The following is a 21,787-nucleotide window of genomic DNA, read 5'->3' as shown; positions in this document are numbered from 1 at the left end:
AGATCCGGGTCGCGATCAAGCTGGACGTGTTGTGTGTGTGTATATGTCCAACGAGGATTTTGGTAAATGTATGTAACGAGCGTGAGTGAAGTCGAGGACGACACAGTTGAATAATCGAGAAGTGATTAGGCCGGTCGCCAGGCAAGACCGTTTGTGTTGTATGTCGGCGGCGTAATAAGGGGCTGCGGGCAGTTGAAACGTGCTAAATGCGGGAGAAGAACGTTGTGGGTGTTTTGGAAAAAGACAGAAAAGAGGTGGAAAAGCGAGACGAGGAAATATGCAAAGGAAAGAACGACACAGTAGAATGTTTGAGCGATGGACAAAATAAAACAAGAAGCGACAGGAAAGTGCAAGTGTGCAGAGATGCAGGTAGCGAGCGAATGAGGTGAGATGAAGAGCGAGTGTCCAAGTCCAGGGTGCTTTACTAGTCGACGCACCTACCTTCCTGCATCGCGCACGGGACTCTGTGCCATCGAGGCCTGAACATGCGACCCGACTGTTTCTCGACTCTCTTCTCGACTGTCTTGTGTGTGCATCGCATGCCTTGGATCCTTCGTCATCTCTGCCAATGGCCTTGTTGGTTGTCACATCACCAGTTCTTGTCCGTTGAAAGTGCCTATGTTTACATATGCAAACGTCCTTGTTGCGTCCACAACGACGCTGCGCCTTAAGCCACAACTGCCACCCTGCAAGGTCTAAGCGCCCTGACACGAGTGAGTTCTGCTGCCTCCCGATCCATAGTCAACTAGCCGGTCGTAGATAAAATGGAGTCTTCAATGCCCCATTCGCCGCCGCGGTCTCAACCATGCCGTAAGGACTCGTCACCCATCTGTGCAGCTATCGCTTGATCACTGCCATCATGCCTCAACTATTGCCCCTTGGCGAACAGTATTTAGATACCAGGCAATCTTGTTTAGCAGGGTACGCAATCATTATCCGCTTTGGATTGGCTAATCATTAGTTGTTTCTAAATTTTGACACATGCAAGCATCTTTATTTCCCTATCGAAGGAATGCTTGTTTGCTTGTCAAAACCTCGCCTTCATGATCCAACGTAATTATCTGACGGGCTACTCCGAGTATTTCAAGCATCGGGATCCTGGTCGAGAGAGGTTGTCGATCGTGCGTGCACAGTACTCTCATCAGCGATGTTTTTGATTGCAGGATCATCATGTCGACTGGTCTCAGACAGAACATTCCAGGCTTGAAGATCAGGCTCTGGTCGCAATACATTCGTGACATGTTGATCACTTGTGTTTCTTCACATGCCGCTGAATCCGACCTGATCTGACCATGCTGTCTGCTCTCTCCTGCCATCTACTACCTCTTCGTGTGCTAAAAAATCAACCCCCACCGTACTTCGCCTGCGGCGACAAGCAAGATTCATGCTATGATAAGGCACAGATGTTTTTGTAGAAGGGGCATGTCCATTGAGAGCCGATAGGTTGTCATTTCTCAGCGGACGTCTTCCTGTTTCCTCATGACATTGTGCATTTCCATAGCCACACGCGTCACACCCTGTAGTACACGGGAAGGACTTATACCACCACGTTGTCGACAGGATCAAGGTTGAGGTACTTTGACAATTGACGTCGATTCGTTATGTGAGTCAAGCCCTGTCCAAGCTGACCAGCCTCTCTATAATTATGACCAAAACCTCTATAATGTGCGCCCGCTCCCAACAATTAGACATAAAGAACGCTTACAAAATGGTCCAGAAAACAGTAGCAGCAACAAGACCACCCCAGCCAGCAAATTTGGCAACAGTGCTGGCAGAGCCCTTGGGAACGGCACCAGTAGCAGCCTTGTTGAGGTACCAAGCACCAATATCGGTGAGCTTACCCTTCTCGGTCAGCATAGCTTCATTAGGACCGACCTAAATATGATCGTCAGCAATGAATCTACGCGATTGAACATGTCAAGACTTACGTTAGAGACAGACGAACGGAAAGCACCAAAGTAAGAGTACTTGTCCATGTAGTCGATGCGGTCAAGGTATTCAAAGCTCTGGTTGGCAAAGCTCTGGCTGTCCTCCAGACTGCAATCGGCGCATGCGAACTCGGTGACCCAGATACCACTAATGTTCTGGTAGGTACCGTTGATTTGACCCAAGTGGCTAGCCAGACCTTGGAAGTTACCATACCAATGAGCAGGAATGAAGTCAACCTCGCAAGAAGTGTCGTTGGTAGAATTACTGCCGGAGCTAGCAACAAGAGCAGCACATTCAGAGAACCAGTTCGCAAGCCAGTTGAATCCGGTTGGGGCACCAGTGACCGCGGGAGCACCAAGCTTGACACCATAGTCACGCTTCAAAGGCTCCATCTGCTTCTTCCAGACTTGAGCAGCGGTGGCAGCAGAGACGCAAGAGCCTCCATCGGTACAGCCGTCGGGCTCGTTGAATCCAAGAACGTATGTGATATTTTGTCCCTCCTTGATCAAGTTGCTGACAGTGTTGTAGAAGCTCATATCATTCGCTGGGTCCTCGGGTGCTCCCCACAGCATAGGGACGAAGTTGAGCTTATTCTCGTAGTCTTGTGTGGGAACAGCGCCATAGTTGTAGTACCATGTTCTGGTTTGGTCAGTATGTTATCCACCAAGCACGCATTGCCATTGATTCCTTACAGGTCAGTGTCGTTTGTCCAGATGGAGTCGTCTTGTGGTGTCTTGGTGGACACAACGCAGAGACCACGCTTGCTGGAAGCAGTGGCTGCCACAAGGGGTGCAGCCACGAGAAGTGCCGGAGCAATGTAACGCATGGCGGTATATATTCGAAATTATAGATGTTGATAAATTATAGATGGCGATAGATATGTGTACTCCGGCGATTTGTACAGTCGCGAAGAATCCGGTTATCACAAGTGCGCGCTCGAGGGTGGTAAATGCGTCAGAGGCGGTGTTTAATATGTTCAAGCGAATGAAGTATTGCTTCGAGTAAAGTTGGCAGAACCAGGCTTCGAATGGGTATAGCGAGAGGCGGATTGGGTGAAAAGAGCGAAACGAAGGGAAATGCAGGAGGGAGGAACGGAGGAAAATATCCTCGAGATCTCAGACAATACTTTTCCCTTCAGCTATCGAAGAGCGTTGGCGAGCCCATGCTAGAGCGCATCTGGTCAGCGTGGGAGAGTCAAAAACGGATTGACTCTCAACGTTATCAAACCCGTCCACTCCCGGATCTGCAGCCTCCCGTTAGATCACCTATTTGTGGACTAGAAGGACTTGGCTTTCTCAAATCGTTCTTCGCGTCCTAACGGAGAAGGAAACGGTATCAGGACACCGCGGCAACCCATGGTTCCACGTCTATGATCTTCTTCTACAAGGCCCGAATGGATATTCGGCGCCAATGTCTGTCTTCGTCGAGCCTTGTTGAGCAAAGGACTTTGAGTTTGGTCCATATGTCCGGTCAGCCGCAGGTCTTGAACTTTGGTGCGGCAGTCGGCATTGCCGCTTAACTTCCGTCAATAGAGGATGGGCTTGCCGCTTATGCAGGTCCATTTCTCTCGAACTACGACGCAAGCCACCTTTCAGGGAGATTTGAAGCTGAAAGATAGAGGCGAGCAGCAGGCACTTGGTTGTGTTCTAGGCTATTCAGCGCCGAGGCATGTATGTCTGCTTCTTTACACTGCGGTCATCAATGAGAGCGGTGTGTGAACGAAGTCGAGTTCGCCTCCAGCAGCACCCTGTCCATCGATTGTCATTCGGTAATAATAAGATCATTAGGCTTCCGTGGCTTGCGCAATGAACACACCATAACCACTCCTAGGAGCTTCAAGCTTAAAGACAATCTCTTCGGTCCCAGTGCCGGTATAGTAGTGTGTTGTATTGGTCGTCACCTTGCTTTCCCAAAGGGTCCCGAGTCCAGGCTTCTGTATGACTTGACTTTGAAACACTTCCGTGGCCTAATTTGCATATGCTCTCACTTCTGTACAGACGTCCTGCCGCCATATCCGTACGATCTAGTCCTCCGAGGTAGGCAAGATGTAGTCTCTGTGTCCCTCGGTGCTAAACAAGACGACCACTGCATCATGATCTTCCTGTAGCATGCCTCTCTCATGCAGTTTTCTCAAAGCTGCTAATGGCGCTGCTCCGCATGGACCTGCATTCACACCATGATCTTGTAGATAGAGAACATTATGGTGTGCTTCAAGGTCATTGACGATCACTGAAGCATAAACTCCTGACTTAAGAGAGGGCCAGCAATTAGTGGAAACAGTACCGCAGTTCATACCTGAGTTTCTCAATTAGCTTAGATCGCATAAGTCGGCAAAGTTCTTACCATCCATGATTGTTGAGCCTGTTTCGACCGGAACAATCTTTTTATTGTGAAGACTTTCCATCAGACATGGTGCTGCTTCTGATTCCACTGTGACCACCTTTATGTCTGAGCTATGGCCCGTATAGTGAGAGACGACAGACTGTGCCCATGAGCCAACACCAACAGAGGCAATGCAAAGCGATGGCTCTTTCCCACATGCCTCTTCAAGCTGGCGATCTACCTCCGCGTGCATAGTGGCATAACCGTCGACAACCCACCGTGGTATTTGGGAATACCCTTCCCAGCTCGTGTCCATCACGAGCAAAGCTCCGGAGCTCTCAGACTCTTTCACGGTTGCAGCGATACTGTCATCATAACTGCCATTGACAACATTGACGGTGGCACCCTCACTACGCAGTTTCTGCCGGGTTGCCTCATCCATGGTCCTAGAAACGAAGATCGTGGCTTCGATGCCCATGTATTTGGCAGTACGCGCGACTGCCCTTCCCCAATTGCCGTCAGTACAGGATACCAACTTGATGTTTGCATCCCGAGCTGCATGGCCAGCTTCTTCAAGCGATGCAGACGATGCAAGACCTGTTCTCTCGCATATGGCTCTGAAAACTCCCCAGCTTGCACCCAAGATTTTGAATGATGGGAGGCCAAACCGAAGACTCTCGTCTTTGACATATACGTGGCCGATACCCAATTCTTGAGCCAGCTCAGGGAGTTCTATTAGTGGGGTTGTCTTCGATTCTGGAAAAGAGCGATGGAATGTGATGAGATTAGGATCGATAGATGCGTCTGTAGTAACAAATTTCGATAGAGAAGGATTGATCAAGATATCAGGTCGCTCAAAGACGTCGTCGCGTCCAAGGTGCTTGACCTTGAAAGTGTCAGTTCTAGACATGGAGCCCAGTGCTTGCTGCTTGAAACACGATTATCTTGTGATGATAATGTTGATCCTTGAACATGAGATTGAGAGCGTATTCATTACGCTCAGAGGCAGTGTTCTTGGCCTGCATGGCGACTCCATGGCGCGGAGAAGAATGCGTCCGAGGGCCGTGACCAGCCTTGGCTCATCACAATCTCATATCTAACCTAGAACGACATGCAAGCTGTAAAAAATGTACAATGGCATTAGCATAAATGGTGTCCAACAAAGAAAGCCATCGGAACAGCATCTTTCAATGGCCGTCCGCCATCGCTTTGTTCGTTGGCATAGTTGGCTGGTCTTATAGACCTAGGTAGTTATATCCGTGATGAAGTTCGGCGAGGAGCGTTTCTCCACACGTCGAAAGTCTGTTTGATGCGATCTGGTCAGGTGGATGTCATCATGATCTGAGAATGGGAACTGCAAGGTCCATTCGCGCACGTATTCGCGTGCCTGGTCGGCGATTTTGTCTATTACAAGGATGATGTGAACGAGACGGGAAAGAGGCAGCGGTGACAAAGTGCCTGTTTCAGTTGGGATCTTCTCTCTTCAGAGTCACAACATATGCAACGGGTCATGTGCGGAGCAGGGAGCCGCATCTTGAGGACGCCTTTTTCGGGGGCAGCTACAAGTTGGACTCGTGGATGCAGTCAGTTCGTGCTGTTCTTTGCAGGAACTTAGTCGTGAGCATCAGCATTAGACAAAACAAAATGTTTCTTCTTCGAGGGCAGAAAGATCTTCGCAGGGGTCAGTGTGAAGGAGCATGGCTAGAATGCTGATCTGTTTAAGTGGGACCCCTACTGATACGGGGAAGAGCGCGGCGCATGAGCCAGGGCCCAGGGGAAAGATTGGAAAGCAACAGACATACAATCATTAGCATCCACTTCTTTGTTTCTCTCCATTTCGCCCTTGTCATCGTTGTCACCCAATCCTTGAATCAACAGACAATGCTGGCTTGAACCAACTCTTTTGTACACTGTCACTTAGCACTTCCCACGCGGTCCTTGACTCGAAAAAGCTTATGGTTACTCGCCCTCCACACGTGCTCACCCTCCACCGTCACGCGGCGATATCCACACACCTCCTTACACACGCATAGTCACATCAGACCATGGATTCAGAAAGCTCGCAGGCGGGCTCGACAAGGCGACGAGGTTCGTCGCTCGTGCAACAAATCATCAACGAAGAACGTATTGGCATCCGGAGAGCCAGCCCAAGGCGAATGCCTTCCGACATTCCCGAAGCCGCTCATGCCGAATCACCACATAGCTACGAAGAGGACGAGACCAATCCCGTGTCGTCGGGCTCAGACTGGGAGATGGACGACATTCGATCCGACGAGGGTCTTGAAGACGACGAAGAGACGGGCTTGACGATCCAGGACCGTCAGAAGAGAACGAGACGCAAGCGACGGAACACACTGGCAGATGAGAGAATCGTTCCCGATGGCGAAATTTCCAAAGAGGAAGAGCGCCTGGCCACTGCAAGCTTCATGCGCGATGCAATCATAAACTGCATATTGATAGGACTATGGTACACCTTCTCAATATCCATCTCCGTTGTAAGCCAAACTCTCTGCCCAGGCTTGAAGTCCATTACTCACATATTTCTAGTACAACAAATGGATGTTCTCAAAAGGCAATCTCGACTTTCATTTCCCTCTTTTCACCACCTGCGTACACATGCTCGTACAATTTTGCCTTTCTTCGCTCGTTCTATACTTCATTCCCAATCTACGACCGAAACACAAACCGGCAGACTATGCGCCAATTGCGCAGTCAGCAGACGGCGATACACTCGAAACACCTCGCAAGCCGCTCATGACTGGCTGGTTCTATTTGACCCGCATTGGCCCTTGTGGTGCAGCTACTGGCTTGGACATTGGCCTTGGAAACATGTCACTCAAGTTCATCTCCTTGACTTTCTATACCATGTGTAAATCGTCCGTGCTGGGCTTTGTACTTATTTTTGCCCTGCTCTTCCGTCTGGAGAAGCCTTCGCTAAAGGTTGGCGCTATCATCCTTACCATGATGTTCGGAGTAATCATGATGGTCGCGGGAGAAACAGCTTTCAGCATACTAGGGTTCATACTGGTTATGAGCGCAGCATTCTTCTCTGGTTTCCGCTGGAGTTTGACCCAGATTTTGCTTCTTCGCAGCCCGGCCACCAGCAATCCATTTTCTTCCATTTTCTTCCTGGCACCCGTTATGTTTGCAGCACTGCTGATCATCGCATTGCCCGTAGAGGGTCCTATCGAGCTTGCCGGAGGGTTGCGTGCCCTGGCAGACTCCAAAGGTGTCGCTGGTTCGATCGGCATCATTCTTTTCCCTGGCGTACTGGCCTTCTTGATGACGGCATCGGAGTTTGCTCTTCTCAAACGCACCAGTGCGGTGACGTTGAGTGTATGCGGCATCTTCAAGGAAGTGTTGACAATCTCGGCTGCTGGTATCATATTTGGCGACAAACTTACACCTATCAACATTTCTGGACTGTTCGTGACCATCGCCAGCATTGCTGCATACAACTTTATGAAGATGCGAACAATGAGAGACGAATCGAAGAGAGAGGCGCATGAGCAAATGGTGGCCGTAGAGTCGAGGCGTTCGATCGAAGAGAGCAACGGCAAGACCAGCAAGGAGCATACGAGGAAGGCAAGCGCAGCAGGAGGGTTGATCAGAAACAGTCTCAGTCTCAACATCGCTCCATTGCTGGAGCAGAACACGAAAGACAGAGCTAGCCCTGTCAAGAGGCCCGAAGACCTCGACTAGCCTATCTATCTCGATATAGCAGCCATACAGGCCAAAAAAAGAATTGTTTCATCTGTTCCAGTGAAAACAGTCTCATATGACTTTGTTCTTGTGTGAGCCAAAAGTATAAGTGAAAGAGTGGTGAAAATAGTCACAGTGAGAACAAAGACATGACGCCAAGCATGTCGCGCTTCGGCGGCCGGTTGCGTCTTGAAGCCATCACTTTCCCTTTCTTTTCTTTGCAGCCAACATCTGGTAGCTGTGCGATCCAGAGTATTGTTACACCCTTCGCTTGAAAGACGTCGCTCATCTACTCTACTCGGCCTTGTTGTCGACACCCGAAAACTATCGCCGAACAGCATATACTGTCACACGACGCATTTGGTTGCCACGCAAATCACCACAGTCCCCGCAGCAAAACACCAGACAGACATCATGTCGGTCGAAGTCGTGACAGGAACACCACTGGCCGAAGCTCTTCACAATGCCGTGCAACCAAAGCTCGCCGAGGTTGGCTGGAGCACCGGCGCCGCAGACGACTCAGCCCTCGCCGAGTACATCATCCTCATGCTCGTCAACGGCAAGACCCAGAGCCAGATCGCATCAGAACTTTCCAACGACCTGCTAGGTCTCGGTCCTGACGATCCTAGCACCAACGAGTTTGCGACATGGCTGTTCGACCAAGTACACACGCTGAATGCCCAGCTCAATGGCGGCCAAGATACCCAGATGGATGCGACGCAACCTGCAGTCGCTACAACTGCAAACCAGGATAACTCGAACCAAGATCAGGCCATGGGCGATGGAGGCGATTCGGTACCTGAGGGTGCAATGTATGTTCGCTCACGCCAAGTTCGTAAAACTGATATGCTAACCATACCAAGCCCCACCGGACCTAAATCGATGCGCAACGGTAAGCAGCAAACACGAGACCGTCGCATGCTCGGACACATGAACAAGGCTCTCGATCGCACAAACGATGCTGCGCTGCATAGAATAAGAGGTGGTGGAGGCGTCGGGAGGATCAACACCCACAATAACCGCGAGCCTCCAAAGGGCCCTCGTAACATGGCCAATCGCATGCAGAACATGAGCCAGATGAATTCGCCCATGACCCAAAACGCCATCATGGGAGCCAACCCGCAGCAACAAATGCAGTTGTTCAAGATGCTAGAAGAGCAGTCGCGTATGATGGCTCAGATTCTTGGTCCTGGTCAGCAATTTCCCAATGCTCCCGCTATCAACCCAGCATTTTTCAACGGTCAACAAGGACAGCAAGGTCAGCAAGGAAAATCGCTGTTCGAACGTGTCGAGAAACCTAGAAAGAACAGCAACTTCAAAAACAACCAGCGCCCCAATGCAGGTGCAGACGCCATGGAGACCGATGGTGCTGAGAATGCCGACTCAGAACAGAAAGAACCCTCGACCATTCCTTGCCGCTTCCAGCTATCTTGCACGAATCCCTCATGTCACTTTGGCCACCAGTCTCCCGCTGCACCGCCCGGCATTGCTCTTGATCTTACTGATAAATGTCCTTACGGCGCCGCCTGCACGAACAAGAAGTGCGTCGCATCTCACCCGTCTCCTGCGCAAAAGCGTGCCCACCTCTCAACTCAAGTGGATTGCAAATTCTACCCCAACTGCACCAACCCGAACTGCCCCTTCAAACACCCCTCCACACCGCCCTGCAGGAATGGCGCCGACTGTCCCGAACGCGACTCTGGTTGCCAGTTCTCACACAGCGACATCATGTGCCGCTACACGCCTTGTTTAAATCCTAACTGCCCTTATCGTCACAACGAAGGTCAAAAACGTAGCGCGAACTGGACAAACCCCAATGCCAAACATGTCAGCGACCGCACTTTTGTCACAGACGCAGACGGCGAGGAAGAGTTAATTATACCCGGTCAGGGTAATGGTGACCAACAGCAACAAGGTCAATCGACAGAGCAGCAGCAACAGCAAGGCCAGGCTCAACAGGCCAATGCAGATGTCATCGCTTAGGGAGCTGACAACATCCATTGGCCTACTCCTTCGCCTTAGTCATGCGGACACTTCAACGTCAAGAAGGAAAACTTGGATCCGAGAGATGCGAGCGGCACTAATACAAGAGGAGGACTCGAAGGCATTCTCTGCGACGCCATAAAGCGCTGTGCTATCGAAGACTGGCTTCAGAAAATACCTGAAGGACAGTTGGATTTTGTGTTGTACTGATAAGACACGGAGTTTCTACTATTGGAACTTGCTTTCAACAAAACAGAAGCAAAAATTTGGAATGTCAGACTGGAGATGGTTAGATGAGTAGAGCGAAGGATAATGGTTATTATTTGAAATAGAGGCCTAAGAAAAAAGGTCGTTCGTTTTTTGGGTGGATGCACCATCAGCATTCTCTTATTTGCTACTTTACTCTCTCGCAAACTTCCTCGAATCAGGTGTTCTTGTGGCTTATGGTGACTCCTGTGCAAAAGATCGTTGGTGTAGCATTCTTATCGATCAGCCAAGGTGAAAAAATATTTTGATATTATGACAAGATTACAATTTCTTTCATCAATCTCTTCTTAGCTCAGTTGGTTTAGAGCGTCTGACTGTAATTGTTCGATTGTCATCAGAAGGTCCTTTGTTCGACTCAGAGAGAGGAGATTTCTTTTTTGTGTTTTTTTACTTCTGCTCACATTCTTTGCATCCCTTTCTCTCACAATTCTCACACCCCATTTCTATACTCTTTCAACTGACGATGCTTTTCTGATCGCTATCGCATTTCACTTTTGAGAGAGAGCCAAAAGCGAGGGATTCGTGGTTCGTTCAATATCTACTCACACAGTTCAAGTCCTCTGTTCGAGACGCTCGCTCAAGCTAATGGGAACTGCTCTTCATCCAAGAATGACAGAAGGTTGAGAGTATTCTCAATTCTTCTGTATATAGTGCATTTGCCTTGTGCCCAGGATTGGGGTTCCTGGGAAAAAGTGCCTCGAAGAAAACAGGTCGTCGTCTACGAACACCCAAAGCAACTGGAGGCATATGTGGTACAACCTCGCCCATGTGGACTGAACTTTGTAACATGTATAGCCATAGAAAATGCACAATAGTAATAGGAAACAATATAGCGCTAGGTCAATGAGAGCAAAACAAGTTGTCGACTCTCCGTGGATAGGCATGCCTCTGCTTCCCTCGAACAAATGTGCGTCTCCATAGCAATAACAATGTGTGTGTGTGTCACAATAGCACTGTAGCAATTTCGTAGCTATCTGCAATACAACGAATTAACTGATCACAGGAGGTAGACTTGAAGTGATGATCTCCTGCCTCTACTTGAAAGCAGAGAAGATCAGGAGACGAAAAAGTACTATACCTTGTACTGTACATGAAACACAAACACCCGCCGAGTGACGAGTCAGTCCTCGGTTTCAGAAAGCAAAAAAGCCAGCAAAACAGCCACACTTGAACACGAACAGAAGTGGAGATTAGGCATTTTCCGGATCTCATACCTATCAAACCATGACTTTGTCTCTGGGACCAACTCCGAAAGTTGGCACAACCATCTTATCAACCTTTTGGTGAGATAGTCAAAAGTTCGCTTTCGCAAAAACACCCGACATCAACAAAATGTCAAAATCGCGCTTGAACACGCGCGGGAAGTGAATATAGAAACAAGGTCACGTCTATGACGCTTGTATGCGGAGCACAGAAAATAGCAGAGCCGCAAACATGATACTAACCCCTCGCCCAGCCAAATCAACAAGGTAGATCCTCGCCAACTGCTCATGTACGTAGCTGCAGGGCACAAGAGATGAAGAAAAAGTCGCCGAAATTTGACCTTGGTGATTGCTTTGCTGCGCCTTCTTCCTCAAGCTGCGATGTTGCACCTGCTCTAGGAGCCGAAAGAAGAGATCAGAGATAAAATCAACTTGTTCAAAATCGCGCGTCGGGATTTTGCAACCACAGCACGTGGGACCTGCCATTTAGGACTTTTCCGACCTTTTTTGACTTTCAATGTTCCCGGCTGCTGGGCGGTTGTGCCAGGTTTCGAAAAGAAGCTCTGGGATGTTGACGTTGGGGCTTGAAATCGATTTTTGTCTTTTTAACGGTTGGCCGAACCGTTTGTTTTGGTGAGCAGAAGCGGTTGCGAAAATAACTCCATACTCAACAGCAAGCTCTGTTCCGTAAAGCCTTCGACATTTTGAAAATGGGGTTGTATTTTTGATGGTTTCTTAACATGGTATAGAAAAGAAAAACTCCGAAATGCCCACATCGCGTGCTCTATATGTGAGGTGCCCTTGACTGGGGCTCACCCCGCATTCCAATATTCATTCACAGTATTATAGTGTTTATTTTGATACGCGGCATTTAGACCTGCCTTAAGCGTGCCAAAACGGATATTTGTGCCTTTCCATAAACCAAGCTCTTTTGACTGTTTTCAGACGCCGCCGTTACCGAAGAAGCCACTGTACTTGTTGCCGACGTATTGCTTGGGGTCGACAGGCAAGGAGGAGCTGAAGGAGCCAAGAAGGAGGAAAAGAACGAGGAGCACACCACCGAAGACGATGAGCTTTCTGAGGGCGGGGTGTCTGACACCGTAGTCGGCCCAGGCGCGACCGGCACCACCAGCGTATTCCTTGAGGGCATCAGCTCCAAGCTTGTAGTAGACGAGACCACCGAGGGCGATCGAGTAACCGAAGAATTGAAGAGGAGCAACAGGGTCGCGGAAGATGAGCATCGAGGCAACGACGAGAAGGATATCCTTGAGGACACCGCAGAGCGTAAGAACGAGAGAGGAGGTTCTGCCAATCTGGAGAGTTTGTTAGCTAGAGGGCATGAACAACGCAGCAAAAAACACATACCAGGAAGACGACCGAGACGTTGAGACCGAAGGCAACCATGGCGTTGAGCAAGAGAGTGAAGTAACCGACGCGGTCGAAGTCAGCCCAAGTCATAGATGGGACCTCGGTGATCAAAGCGACAATTCCGTTCATGATGGTACAAGCGGGAGCGAAGTAGTAGAGGGAAACCAGAGGGTCCATCTTGAACTCGGCAGAGGAAAGAAGGCGCTGAACCATGGTCAAGCGAATGGCCTCGAAGATGATACCAGCGACTTGGAGGAGGAAACCGAGCATGACGAATTGGATCTCACCGAATGAGGCGATGATGACACCGATAACGATGAAAGACACGTTTCCGAGGGTCTTCAAGTTGGGAGGAGAAAGACCCATGACCCAAGATGTGATCAGAACGGCGACGGGGGTGGTAGCCTAGAAATGGGTCAATTCCCGCTCACCCAGAAACGCAAAGACAAGCGATCCCAAGCATACCTTGATCATCTGGATGAAGGAGACAGAAAGGTAGAGGTAGGTGAGGTTACCGCAGATGAGCGACAGAGAGAAGAAGAGACCGATGGGAACGATAGCTCTAAGGTAGACTCTGCCATTCATGGGAACCTTCTTTCTTGAATCCAGAACGGTGGTGAAACGAGCGAGAATCTGGGTGCAGATTGTTGCAAAGCCGAGATGCCATGTTGTCAGGAAAATTGGGAATTCTACGAAGCAATGAGCTGGAGTGGTTTGAGGGTCGGCTGATGGGCAGACTCACGGAAGTTCAGCTTGTTCTTATCGAGGATGTACTTGTTGAAGATGATGACACTGGAGCTCATACCAATCCAGACACTGCGCAGGCTGTCAGCTTCTGTAGTCGCCTCGTGCGCTTGCTCGTTTCCTGAGCGCGACTCACATAACATAGAGAGCGGGGTGGATGGCGCTCTGAGGAGGAGCAGGTTTCTCGAGAGCCGGATTGACGACGGGCAGGACAGGCTCGGCCTGCTCAGGTCTCTCGACCTCGCCAGAGGTTCTTTCCTTCTCCATTGCGCCAAACGTGGGGTGTCGGGGTTACGATTCGAGGCGAAGGATTGCACTGGACAGTGATGGACCAGTGGACAGGTTGCTCGAGGTGGATTAGAGACGAAGAATGGAAGACAGAAGGTTCGAATGAGAAATTTGGGTTGTGAGGTTGGGACAAGTTTTGATGTCTGCGGCGTGCAACCCCTTGATTGCATCGTCAGGAAAGCTTGGAACGCCCATGCTGTGCAAGTGGAGCCGCTCTTCGAAACCGTTGACACGCGCTTCACCTTCCCTTCGGGACACGCAATCACATCCACTCTCGCATCCACGAACACCGTCGATACCACGACGATCTGAATACTACATGTTTCATCTTCACACACTTGTGCTATTGCTTGCTAGAACATGCCGCTGTCATGCCATATGTGTTATGTTGAACAGCTTGCTGTTCTCCTCGGCCCAGCCTCCTCTCGCCGCGTCGTGTGCTACACTGTCAATCCATGCTGTGCGGCACAATTTATCTCCTTCTCCTGACGACTATTTTACAGCACCATCTGATCCAATCAACGTGAACACGCATCTCTAGTGGAAAGGCCCGGGAGAGGTCAATTGCAGCACTCGAACAAAGCTTGGCCGAGCTTGATCATTTTGGACATCGAATGCACTTGTGTAACTCTGAAAAATGCCACAGAAAGTATCAAACATAGTTGGTTCGGCATGCAATCTGGACGCGCGGAGGAGGTGGCTGTACTCTCCCACACATGTGCTAGAGCGGCACGACTGAGTCAAGACGTTCAACCCGAAAGCAATTGACAGACGTTTAGAAGACTGTCACGGTGGCTTGTAGATCTGGCATGCTAGCTCATGGCAGTCATATGGATTGAGATGTGATGGTTCATTGAAAGTCTGGATTGGGCATGGTGGGGCGGGCCAGGTCGGAGTAATGCAGCAAGGATCTCTGATGTTGAAACTTGGGAAGCGGCGGCCATGCTTGAGGTCGGACCCTTTGCCTGCCACTGCCCGCCAAGTATTGAGAGCGGCGATTGACCTCCTTTTCCCCAATCCAATCACAGCAATCGCGAATAAAAACTGTCCAGACGACCTTTCCTCTTGTCTCTCTGCTCTCCAGTGATACCCTCTTTCGTTGCCCCGTCGCTTGTTGTTCTTAGTTCCTTTAATACCTTCTTTCACACTCCCCCACCACAATGTCCAAGCAAATGTGAGCTTCAATACGAGCCGTTGCCACCTCAACTCAGCTGACAAGTGTACACAGTGAGGTTGATGTTCTCGTCATTGGCGCTGGCCCGACTGGTCTCGGTGCCGCAAAGCGTCTGAACCAGATCGACGACCACTCATGGATGATTATCGACTCCAACGAGATTCCTGGTGGTCTTGCCTCGACCGACGTTACCCCTGAGGGCTTCGTGAGTAGCTTGACTGAAACTTGCAACAGCCATTGAGCCAGCGCTGACAGCAATCGACAGCTCTACGACGTCGGTGGCCACGTTATCTTCTCGCACTACAAGTACTTCGATGACTGCATCAACGAGGCTCTCCCCAAAGAGACCGACTGGTACACCCACCAGAGAATCTCCTACGTCCGCTGCAAGGAGCAATGGGTCCCATACCCCTTCCAGAACAACATCTCCATGCTTCCCAAGGAAGAGCAGGTCAAGTGCATTGACGGCATGATCGATGCCGCCATGGAGGCCAGAGTCTCCAACACCAAGCCCAAGGACTTCGATGAGTGGATCGTCAGAATGATGGGTGAGGGTATTGCCGACCTGTTCATGCGTCCCTACAACTACAAGGTCTGGGCTGTCCCCACCACCAAGATGCAGTGCCAGTGGCTTGGTGAGCGTGTCGCTGCTCCCGACCTCAAGACCGTCACCAAGAACGTTATCTTGAACAAGACTGCTGGTAACTGGGGCCCTAACGCCACTTTCCGCTTCCCTGCCGAGGGTGGTACTGGTGGTATCTGGATTGCTGTCGCCAACACTCTTCCCAAAGAGAAGACCATGTACGGCCCTCACGCCACTGTTACCAAGGTTGATGCCGATGCCCACACCGTCACAACTAAGGATGGCACCACCATCAAGTACGGCAAGCTCATCTCAACCATGGCCGTCGACTACCTCACCGAGGCCATGGGCAACAAGCAGCTTCACGATCTTTCCAAGGGTCTCTTCTACAGCAGCACCCACGTCATTGGTGTTGGTATCCGTGGTCACCGCCCCGAGCGCATTGGCGACAAGTGCTGGCTCTACTTCCCCGAGAACGATTGCCCCTTCTACCGCGCCACCATCTTCTCCAACTACTCTCCCCACAACCAGCCCGTTGCTACCAAGAAGCTTGCCACCATGCAGCTCGCCGACGGCTCCGCTCCTGAGAGCACTGGCCTCAACGAGGGTCCTTACTGGAGCATCATGCTCGAGGTTTCCGAGTCCTCCATGAAGCCTGTCGATGAAGCGAACCTCCTCAAGGAGTGTATCCAGGGTCTTGTCAACACTGAGATGCTCCAGCCCAAGGACGAGATTGTCTCGACCTACCACCGCAAGTTCGACCACGGTTACCCCACTCCTTCCCTCGAGCGTGAAGGTGTCCTTAAGGAGCTTCTCCCCAAGCTCAAGGACATGGACATCTACTCTCGTGGTCGCTTCGGTGCTTGGCGCTACGAAGTCGGTAACCAGGACCACTCCTTCATGCAGGGTGTTGAGGCTGTTGACGCTATTGTCAACGGCTCTGTAGAGCTCTCTCTCTTCTACCCCGACTTCGTCAACTCTCGTTCCAACGACGAGCGCAGACTCGTTGATGGTGCCCAGTACTTCAAGAGCATGAAGGGCATTCGCGACGACAGCAAGCCTCTCAAGCCTTAAAAAGAGGATAGAAGAAAAGAAAATCAAGATACCCATACAGGTTGTCAGTCAGTGATGATCCGACAAGCCACGGCGCATGCAGGAGTTTTTCGGAGAGGGCTTACACAGGTGATGGTGCATATTACCGGGCCACATTTTGCATGAAAGATTAAGAACAAGCATAGAGAACCAAATACATTGCCTTCACATCATGATCAGGTGCTGCTACTACTGATCTTGTTATTTTCCACTTTCAATCCCTTTCACACTGCGGGCCACATTCAATACATGGCCAACTTCGCAGCATTCACCATAATGTTCCGCTTTACTCAATAGCCTTAAACATTCAGATTTTATGAACATGTTATTCAAGCACAAGGTGACTGGGTGAGACACTACCTCATGCTGTCTCGATCCTACCCAACACCACACTGACGTAGCAAGATTTTGAACATCGACCTCCTTGATAGAAACAAATTCAGCACAGCATCGTTGGCTGGGCGGCGTGAATCGGGACAGTATGCTATCACTGTGCGCCGTACTCTTGTAACAGTTCTTGAACTTCTGTCGAATGATGTTTCGCAAATGTGTGGACAGACACACCTTTATGCGTTACCTGACTTGTGTCGGCTCCAGACTTCAGAAGAAGTTCTATCAGTCTGGCTGTCTTGGACTCTCCCACGGGGAGGTTTTGCAGTGCGTAAGTCAGCGGCGGATCCAGCAGACTTTCCCTCCACGATTCCCAAACGGTCATCGCGTTGGGGTTTGCACCGTTCGCAAAGAGTAAGTTCATCATCTCCTCATCAGCTGGTCGATGACCGCCGTACATCGTGGTCATGCCAAGCGCCCAATAGAGCGGTTCGCAATAAGGAGTCCGACCGCTCAATTGATTGATGTTGGCGCCGTACGTGAGTAGCAATTCGACTAGTTCTTTAGAACCATTCTCGACAGCATATGAGAGTATGGTTTGTGCCCCATCTTTTGTGTTGTCCGCTTGGGCTCCCTTCTCTAGCAGAATCTTCACGATGTCTGCCCAGCCATTCTTCGCAGCATAAGCCAGTGGTGGTAGCCCAGCGCGATCCCTTTTGTTAACGTCAAATCCCGCTGATATCAAGAGACGAACGATTTCTTTTGATCCAAATTTTGTTGCTCGGGTTAGTGGATGTGCGAGTTCGACGGCTCGAGAGTGTGGTGTGTCGTTCTCGTAGCTCTCCGTGTTGGCTCTAGCTCCACGTGCAATGAGGAATGCGATCATCCGCTCAGAACCAGCTCTAGCAGCCGCAAGAAGAGGCGTTATGTTGTAAAGATCTGCTTGGTTGACATTGGCTCCACGCTCCAATAGCAGTGAGGCCACTTCAATTGAGTCAGCTGCAGCTGCGTCAAACAATGGTGTGCGTCTCTCCGAATCAAGGGGATCTATCTGAGCGCCACTTTGAAGTAAGAGTCGAGCAACAGCCTCTGAGCCACGTTCTGCAGCATAAGACAGGGCACTCCGACCAGACTTGTCGCAATAGTTGACGTCGGCTCCTTTCTGTAGCAAAGCCTTGCTGGCCAGGGGATGGCCATTTCTTGCTGCAAAGGACAAAGCCAAATTCGGATCAGCATCTGCCTCGATAAGATGATCGATTGCTATCAGGTTATTGAATTCCGCCGCATAGGTTAGAGGGCTTCGTCCAAATTTATCCTTGACATCGGGTTCAGGCCGGCATGATTCTAGATGGTGCTTTAGCTACTTTTCAAGCGATAGTTCTGTTGCAAGATGTGTGCCAGTGGTTTGAGGCGTAAGGTTCTCCAGTCTTTGGCAGGAAGCGGATACTTTGTTGGTATCAGCTAGGAATGCCATGACGATGTCAGCTGTCTCCAAATTGCTCCCGCGGATGTGGTCATGCCAATGTTTTGAAGCATAATCATACAGAGGGTACTGGATCAATCGAGATTGAAACGCAAAGTGAGCGCGATCTGGGGGCTGGCAACGAAAATGTGGTAAACTTCGATCAGGTTCCTTGCTTGGGCCGCTTGCAAATGCATCGAAAGACAGATACCTAACGCACATCAGGCCAATTGTGTCGTTCCCCTGAGGGAACCAAACCGATTGATTCTTGACTAGATACTCGTGGAAAGTCTTGTGGAACAAACCAACGGTGTCGTTGGTTTCATCCACGACGATTAAGCCGGCACATGCGTCGACAATGTGTGACACAAGGAACACATTCTCATCATCGGGATAAGAAATACGCTCGTCGATAGCTAAAGCATGAAGCAACTCGCTCAGACGAAGTGGTCTTCTCGCCAGCAATAGCCAACATATGGTGGTCAAGCCTAGTTTGGTATCACCAGTCTCGTTATCCTGCTGTAACCGCTGCATTGCCTTGGCATACAGTCTGGAAAACGGATCGGAGACAGACTTCAGCCCATTTATTGTTCCGGAAAGCTGCTTCATCTGTTTCATGCCAGCCATATATTGTGCATAGAGCACTGCCAGAAGCAATCTGAAAGTCGTAAGCTTAAGCTGTTTGCTTGTGCACGCGTGTGCTTCTTACATTCCATCTGCCACCTGCAATGTCCTGGAAAGTGCTCGCTGTTGAAGATCGGATCTTTCTCTCAACAAAAGCCCCTTCTTCAGGATTGCAGCAGCACTACATTCCAAGTCCTCGTGTCGGATGCTGATCTCGACCCAGGAGCCATTCAAAGATTCTTGAGTCATTTTCGCGTGCCTCGATGTGGCGAATATGTTTATGTTGAAACTTCGTTGAAGGGTGAGTATTTGGGACAGAAATTCGTCGCGAGTCGTAACAGGCAATTCATCAAGAGCGTCGATGATAAGAACAGATTTCTTGAACAAGCCCAGAATGGACCCGAGCAAGTCAGAAACTTCATCTGGAGTGAGGTCGTCCTCTCCCCTAATAGAGTTAGTAGATTGAAACGACGACCTGACCATATTTGGTATGACGTTGAGCCGGCCAAGAAGTTGTCTGAGAATGCTCGACTTGAGGTATTCTGCCGTCTGCTCTTCCTGTCGAGGAAATTGACAATAGATATAGGCAACGCCAACCTGAGTGTCGCTCTTGTACCTTTCCAGAACGTCGCTGACGACGAAAGAGGTAATCATTGTTTTGCCAACACCAGGCATACCTGAGCACAAGAGGGTAGCGTGGTCGCCATGAATCCAGGTTTGAAATTTATCGCCGCCGAGGAACCACTCTCCAATTTTTGTTTGTCTTCGTTTTTTCAAAGCTCTTTGTTGGTCGGCATAATCGATCTCTGATGAGCATACCCAATCCAAGATCTTCTGACGTTCGAGGGGCTCCTCGATGGCAAAGTCGAAACTCATGATGTGCGATCGTAGGTTGTATGAATAGCTTGTGACTTGATAAAAGTGAGGATATGAGAGGGTAGGTCCAGAGGCGCTTGATCCTGTACTTATAGCCTGCCTGCCATAGGATCAAGAGATTTCACGCATACCTCTTCTTATCCTCCACGACCAGACCATAGCAACAACGCGGCTAGCAGAACGACACTCGGTGACTCTTTTGGAACAAAATGCATATTACCTAGCGACTGCGCCTCATCGTCGACAGATGTTGTAGAGATCATTGGACGATAGAGGAACTGCTCTGTGATTGACCAGCGCACACTGACAAGCGCTCCATGTTATATGTCGTCTGGAGTAGAAAATAGGTCTTCGTGAGCCTATCAGGGTCAGGGTGCGTGTTGTGATGAAGCTGCGCCTCTTCCTTGGGCTGAAGGATGATGCTGGGAAGGCCGAAGTTGCTCTCTGTGATCAATCCACGTAGCATACCCATTCACAATTCCACTGAAAGGCGCGTGGTGTTGGTGAATATCCGCGCAGCCCAGTGAGAATTGACCAGTCAGAGGATCCGAAGTATGGATTGATGTGCAAGTCTTTCAGCCAACAATACATTGATTGGCTAACGTCGCGGCAGACAGATAGTCAGCCTGACTCTTGGTCTAGACTCTCGGAAATGCTGTGCAAGATAGTTGGCAGCGCGCGTTTTAGAGTGATACATGACAAAACTCGTCTAGGTCGAGAAAGCGCGTCCACTCTTTCACTTATGACTAAAAGGACCTTGATGTTGGTGACAAAGAAGGAAGGAAGCAAGTCACATGACTGGCAAGCGATGATTGGCTGAACGGCACCGATTAGGTAAGCCAAGTTTGCGAGCGCACCGACCGCTTGTCAAATTCCAAGCGAGCATTTCTTTGCGACTTTTCTTTTCCTCACGACTTAGGACGACAACGACCCCGCTGTCTAGGTCGCCATCATGCAGATTTTCGTCAAGACCCTCACGGGCAAGACTATCACCCTTGAGGTGGAGTCGTCCGACACCATCGACAATGTCAAGTCCAAGATCCAGGGTGCGCACTTTCCTACCGCCGGCGACGACCCTCGCCACACACGACCTGCGCACAGTCACTAACACACGACAAACAGACAAGGAGGGTATCCCCCCGGACCAGCAGCGCCTGATCTTCGCTGGCAAGCAGCTTGAGGATGGCCGCACCCTCTCCGACTACAACATCCAGAAGGAGAGCACTCTTCACCTCGTCCTCCGCCTCCGTGGTGGTGGTAAGAAGCGCAAGAAGAAGGTCTACACCACCCCCAAGAAGATCAAGCACAAGCGCAAGAAGACCAAGCTCGCCGTCCTCAAGTACTACAAGGTTGACGGTGACGGCAAGATTGAGCGCCTGCGTCGCGAGTGCCCCTCGGATACCGTAAGTTTCTTCTTTCTGCCTGATGTCGAAATCTTGCAAGACGCTAACTCCCTTCTCAGTGCGGTGCCGGTATCTTCATGGCCGCCATGCACAACCGCCAGTACTGCGGTCGCTGCCACCTCACCTACGTCTTCGACGACCCCAAGTAAACGTGTCGCCGAGGCAGGTGTTGATGACTTTTGTTACTCTCTGCTAGCTATCTAGTATTTTGCAATAAAGTCGTTGTCCCGATCACAATCTTTGCGTGCCTTCTCACTCTGTTTTCGTGACGTTGACCATAATGCTCTTGTGGTTCGCTGCATCTTTGATGTGATGATGGATGATGAAAAACAATAATGATAATTTTATACAGGCTATCTCTATAAACGCTCCATTCCATCAATGCATGTCATACGGATATACACTTGTCTCGTTTCGAACCATCTCCGCTGTCGACAA

General features: G+C 50.1%; 7 protein-coding genes across 7 annotated transcripts; 4 read left to right on the top strand and 3 right to left on the bottom strand.

Moving 5' to 3' along the window:
• Nucleotides 1–1,701: 1,701 nt before the first annotated feature.
• On the bottom strand, nucleotides 1,702–2,755 carry M437DRAFT_78628 (uncharacterized protein; the record flags this gene model as incomplete). The annotated part of the gene is made up of 3 exons (XM_041027020.1): nucleotides 1,702–1,875; nucleotides 1,929–2,568; nucleotides 2,622–2,755. 3 exons carry the CDS (start codon nucleotides 2,753–2,755, stop codon nucleotides 1,702–1,704), a joined length of 948 nt encoding a protein of 315 aa, XP_040875885.1.
• A 1,197-nt stretch (nucleotides 2,756–3,952) lies between these two features.
• M437DRAFT_78627 (tryptophan synthase beta subunit-like PLP-dependent enzyme) lies at nucleotides 3,953–5,161 on the bottom strand (the record flags this gene model as incomplete). The annotated part of the gene is made up of 2 exons (XM_041027019.1): nucleotides 3,953–4,224; nucleotides 4,273–5,161. 2 exons carry the CDS (start codon nucleotides 5,159–5,161, stop codon nucleotides 3,953–3,955), a joined length of 1,161 nt encoding a protein of 386 aa, XP_040875884.1.
• A 1,135-nt stretch (nucleotides 5,162–6,296) lies between these two features.
• Nucleotides 6,297–7,953, top strand: M437DRAFT_58139 (TPT-domain-containing protein; the record flags this gene model as incomplete). The annotated part of the gene is made up of 2 exons (XM_041023349.1): nucleotides 6,297–6,746; nucleotides 6,799–7,953. 2 exons carry the CDS (start codon nucleotides 6,297–6,299, stop codon nucleotides 7,951–7,953), a joined length of 1,605 nt encoding a protein of 534 aa, XP_040875883.1.
• A 414-nt stretch (nucleotides 7,954–8,367) lies between these two features.
• M437DRAFT_58346 (nuclear polyadenylated RNA-binding protein Nab2) lies at nucleotides 8,368–9,936 on the top strand (the record flags this gene model as incomplete). Its single annotated transcript, XM_041023386.1, has 2 exons — nucleotides 8,368–8,765; nucleotides 8,817–9,936. 2 exons carry the CDS (start codon nucleotides 8,368–8,370, stop codon nucleotides 9,934–9,936), a joined length of 1,518 nt encoding a protein of 505 aa, XP_040875882.1.
• A 2,410-nt stretch (nucleotides 9,937–12,346) lies between these two features.
• M437DRAFT_58169 (DUF250 domain membrane protein) lies at nucleotides 12,347–13,784 on the bottom strand (the record flags this gene model as incomplete). The annotated part of the gene is made up of 5 exons (XM_041023357.1): nucleotides 12,347–12,718; nucleotides 12,771–13,178; nucleotides 13,239–13,462; nucleotides 13,516–13,589; nucleotides 13,654–13,784. 5 exons carry the CDS (start codon nucleotides 13,782–13,784, stop codon nucleotides 12,347–12,349), a joined length of 1,209 nt encoding a protein of 402 aa, XP_040875881.1.
• A 1,181-nt stretch (nucleotides 13,785–14,965) lies between these two features.
• M437DRAFT_78623 (Udp-Galactopyranose mutase in complex with Udp) lies at nucleotides 14,966–16,636 on the top strand (the record flags this gene model as incomplete). Its single annotated transcript, XM_041027018.1, has 3 exons — nucleotides 14,966–14,979; nucleotides 15,034–15,184; nucleotides 15,245–16,636. The coding sequence occupies 3 exons, from the start codon at nucleotides 14,966–14,968 to the stop codon at nucleotides 16,634–16,636; spliced, it is 1,557 nt and encodes a 518-aa protein (XP_040875880.1).
• Nucleotides 16,637–20,898: 4,262 nt separating this feature from the next.
• On the top strand, nucleotides 20,899–21,498 carry M437DRAFT_88125 (ubiquitin-domain-containing protein; the record flags this gene model as incomplete). The annotated part of the gene is made up of 3 exons (XM_041028765.1): nucleotides 20,899–20,992; nucleotides 21,069–21,349; nucleotides 21,409–21,498. The coding sequence occupies 3 exons, from the start codon at nucleotides 20,899–20,901 to the stop codon at nucleotides 21,496–21,498; spliced, it is 465 nt and encodes a 154-aa protein (XP_040875879.1).
• Between the last annotated feature and the right edge of the window lie 289 nt (nucleotides 21,499–21,787).

The sequence above is a fragment of the Aureobasidium melanogenum genome (genome assembly GCF_000721775.1).
Source record: "Aureobasidium melanogenum CBS 110374 unplaced genomic scaffold scaffold_28, whole genome shotgun sequence".
NCBI lineage: Eukaryota > Fungi > Ascomycota > Dothideomycetes > Dothideales > Saccotheciaceae > Aureobasidium > Aureobasidium melanogenum.
This window is presented reverse-complemented; position numbering and strand designations above follow the sequence as displayed.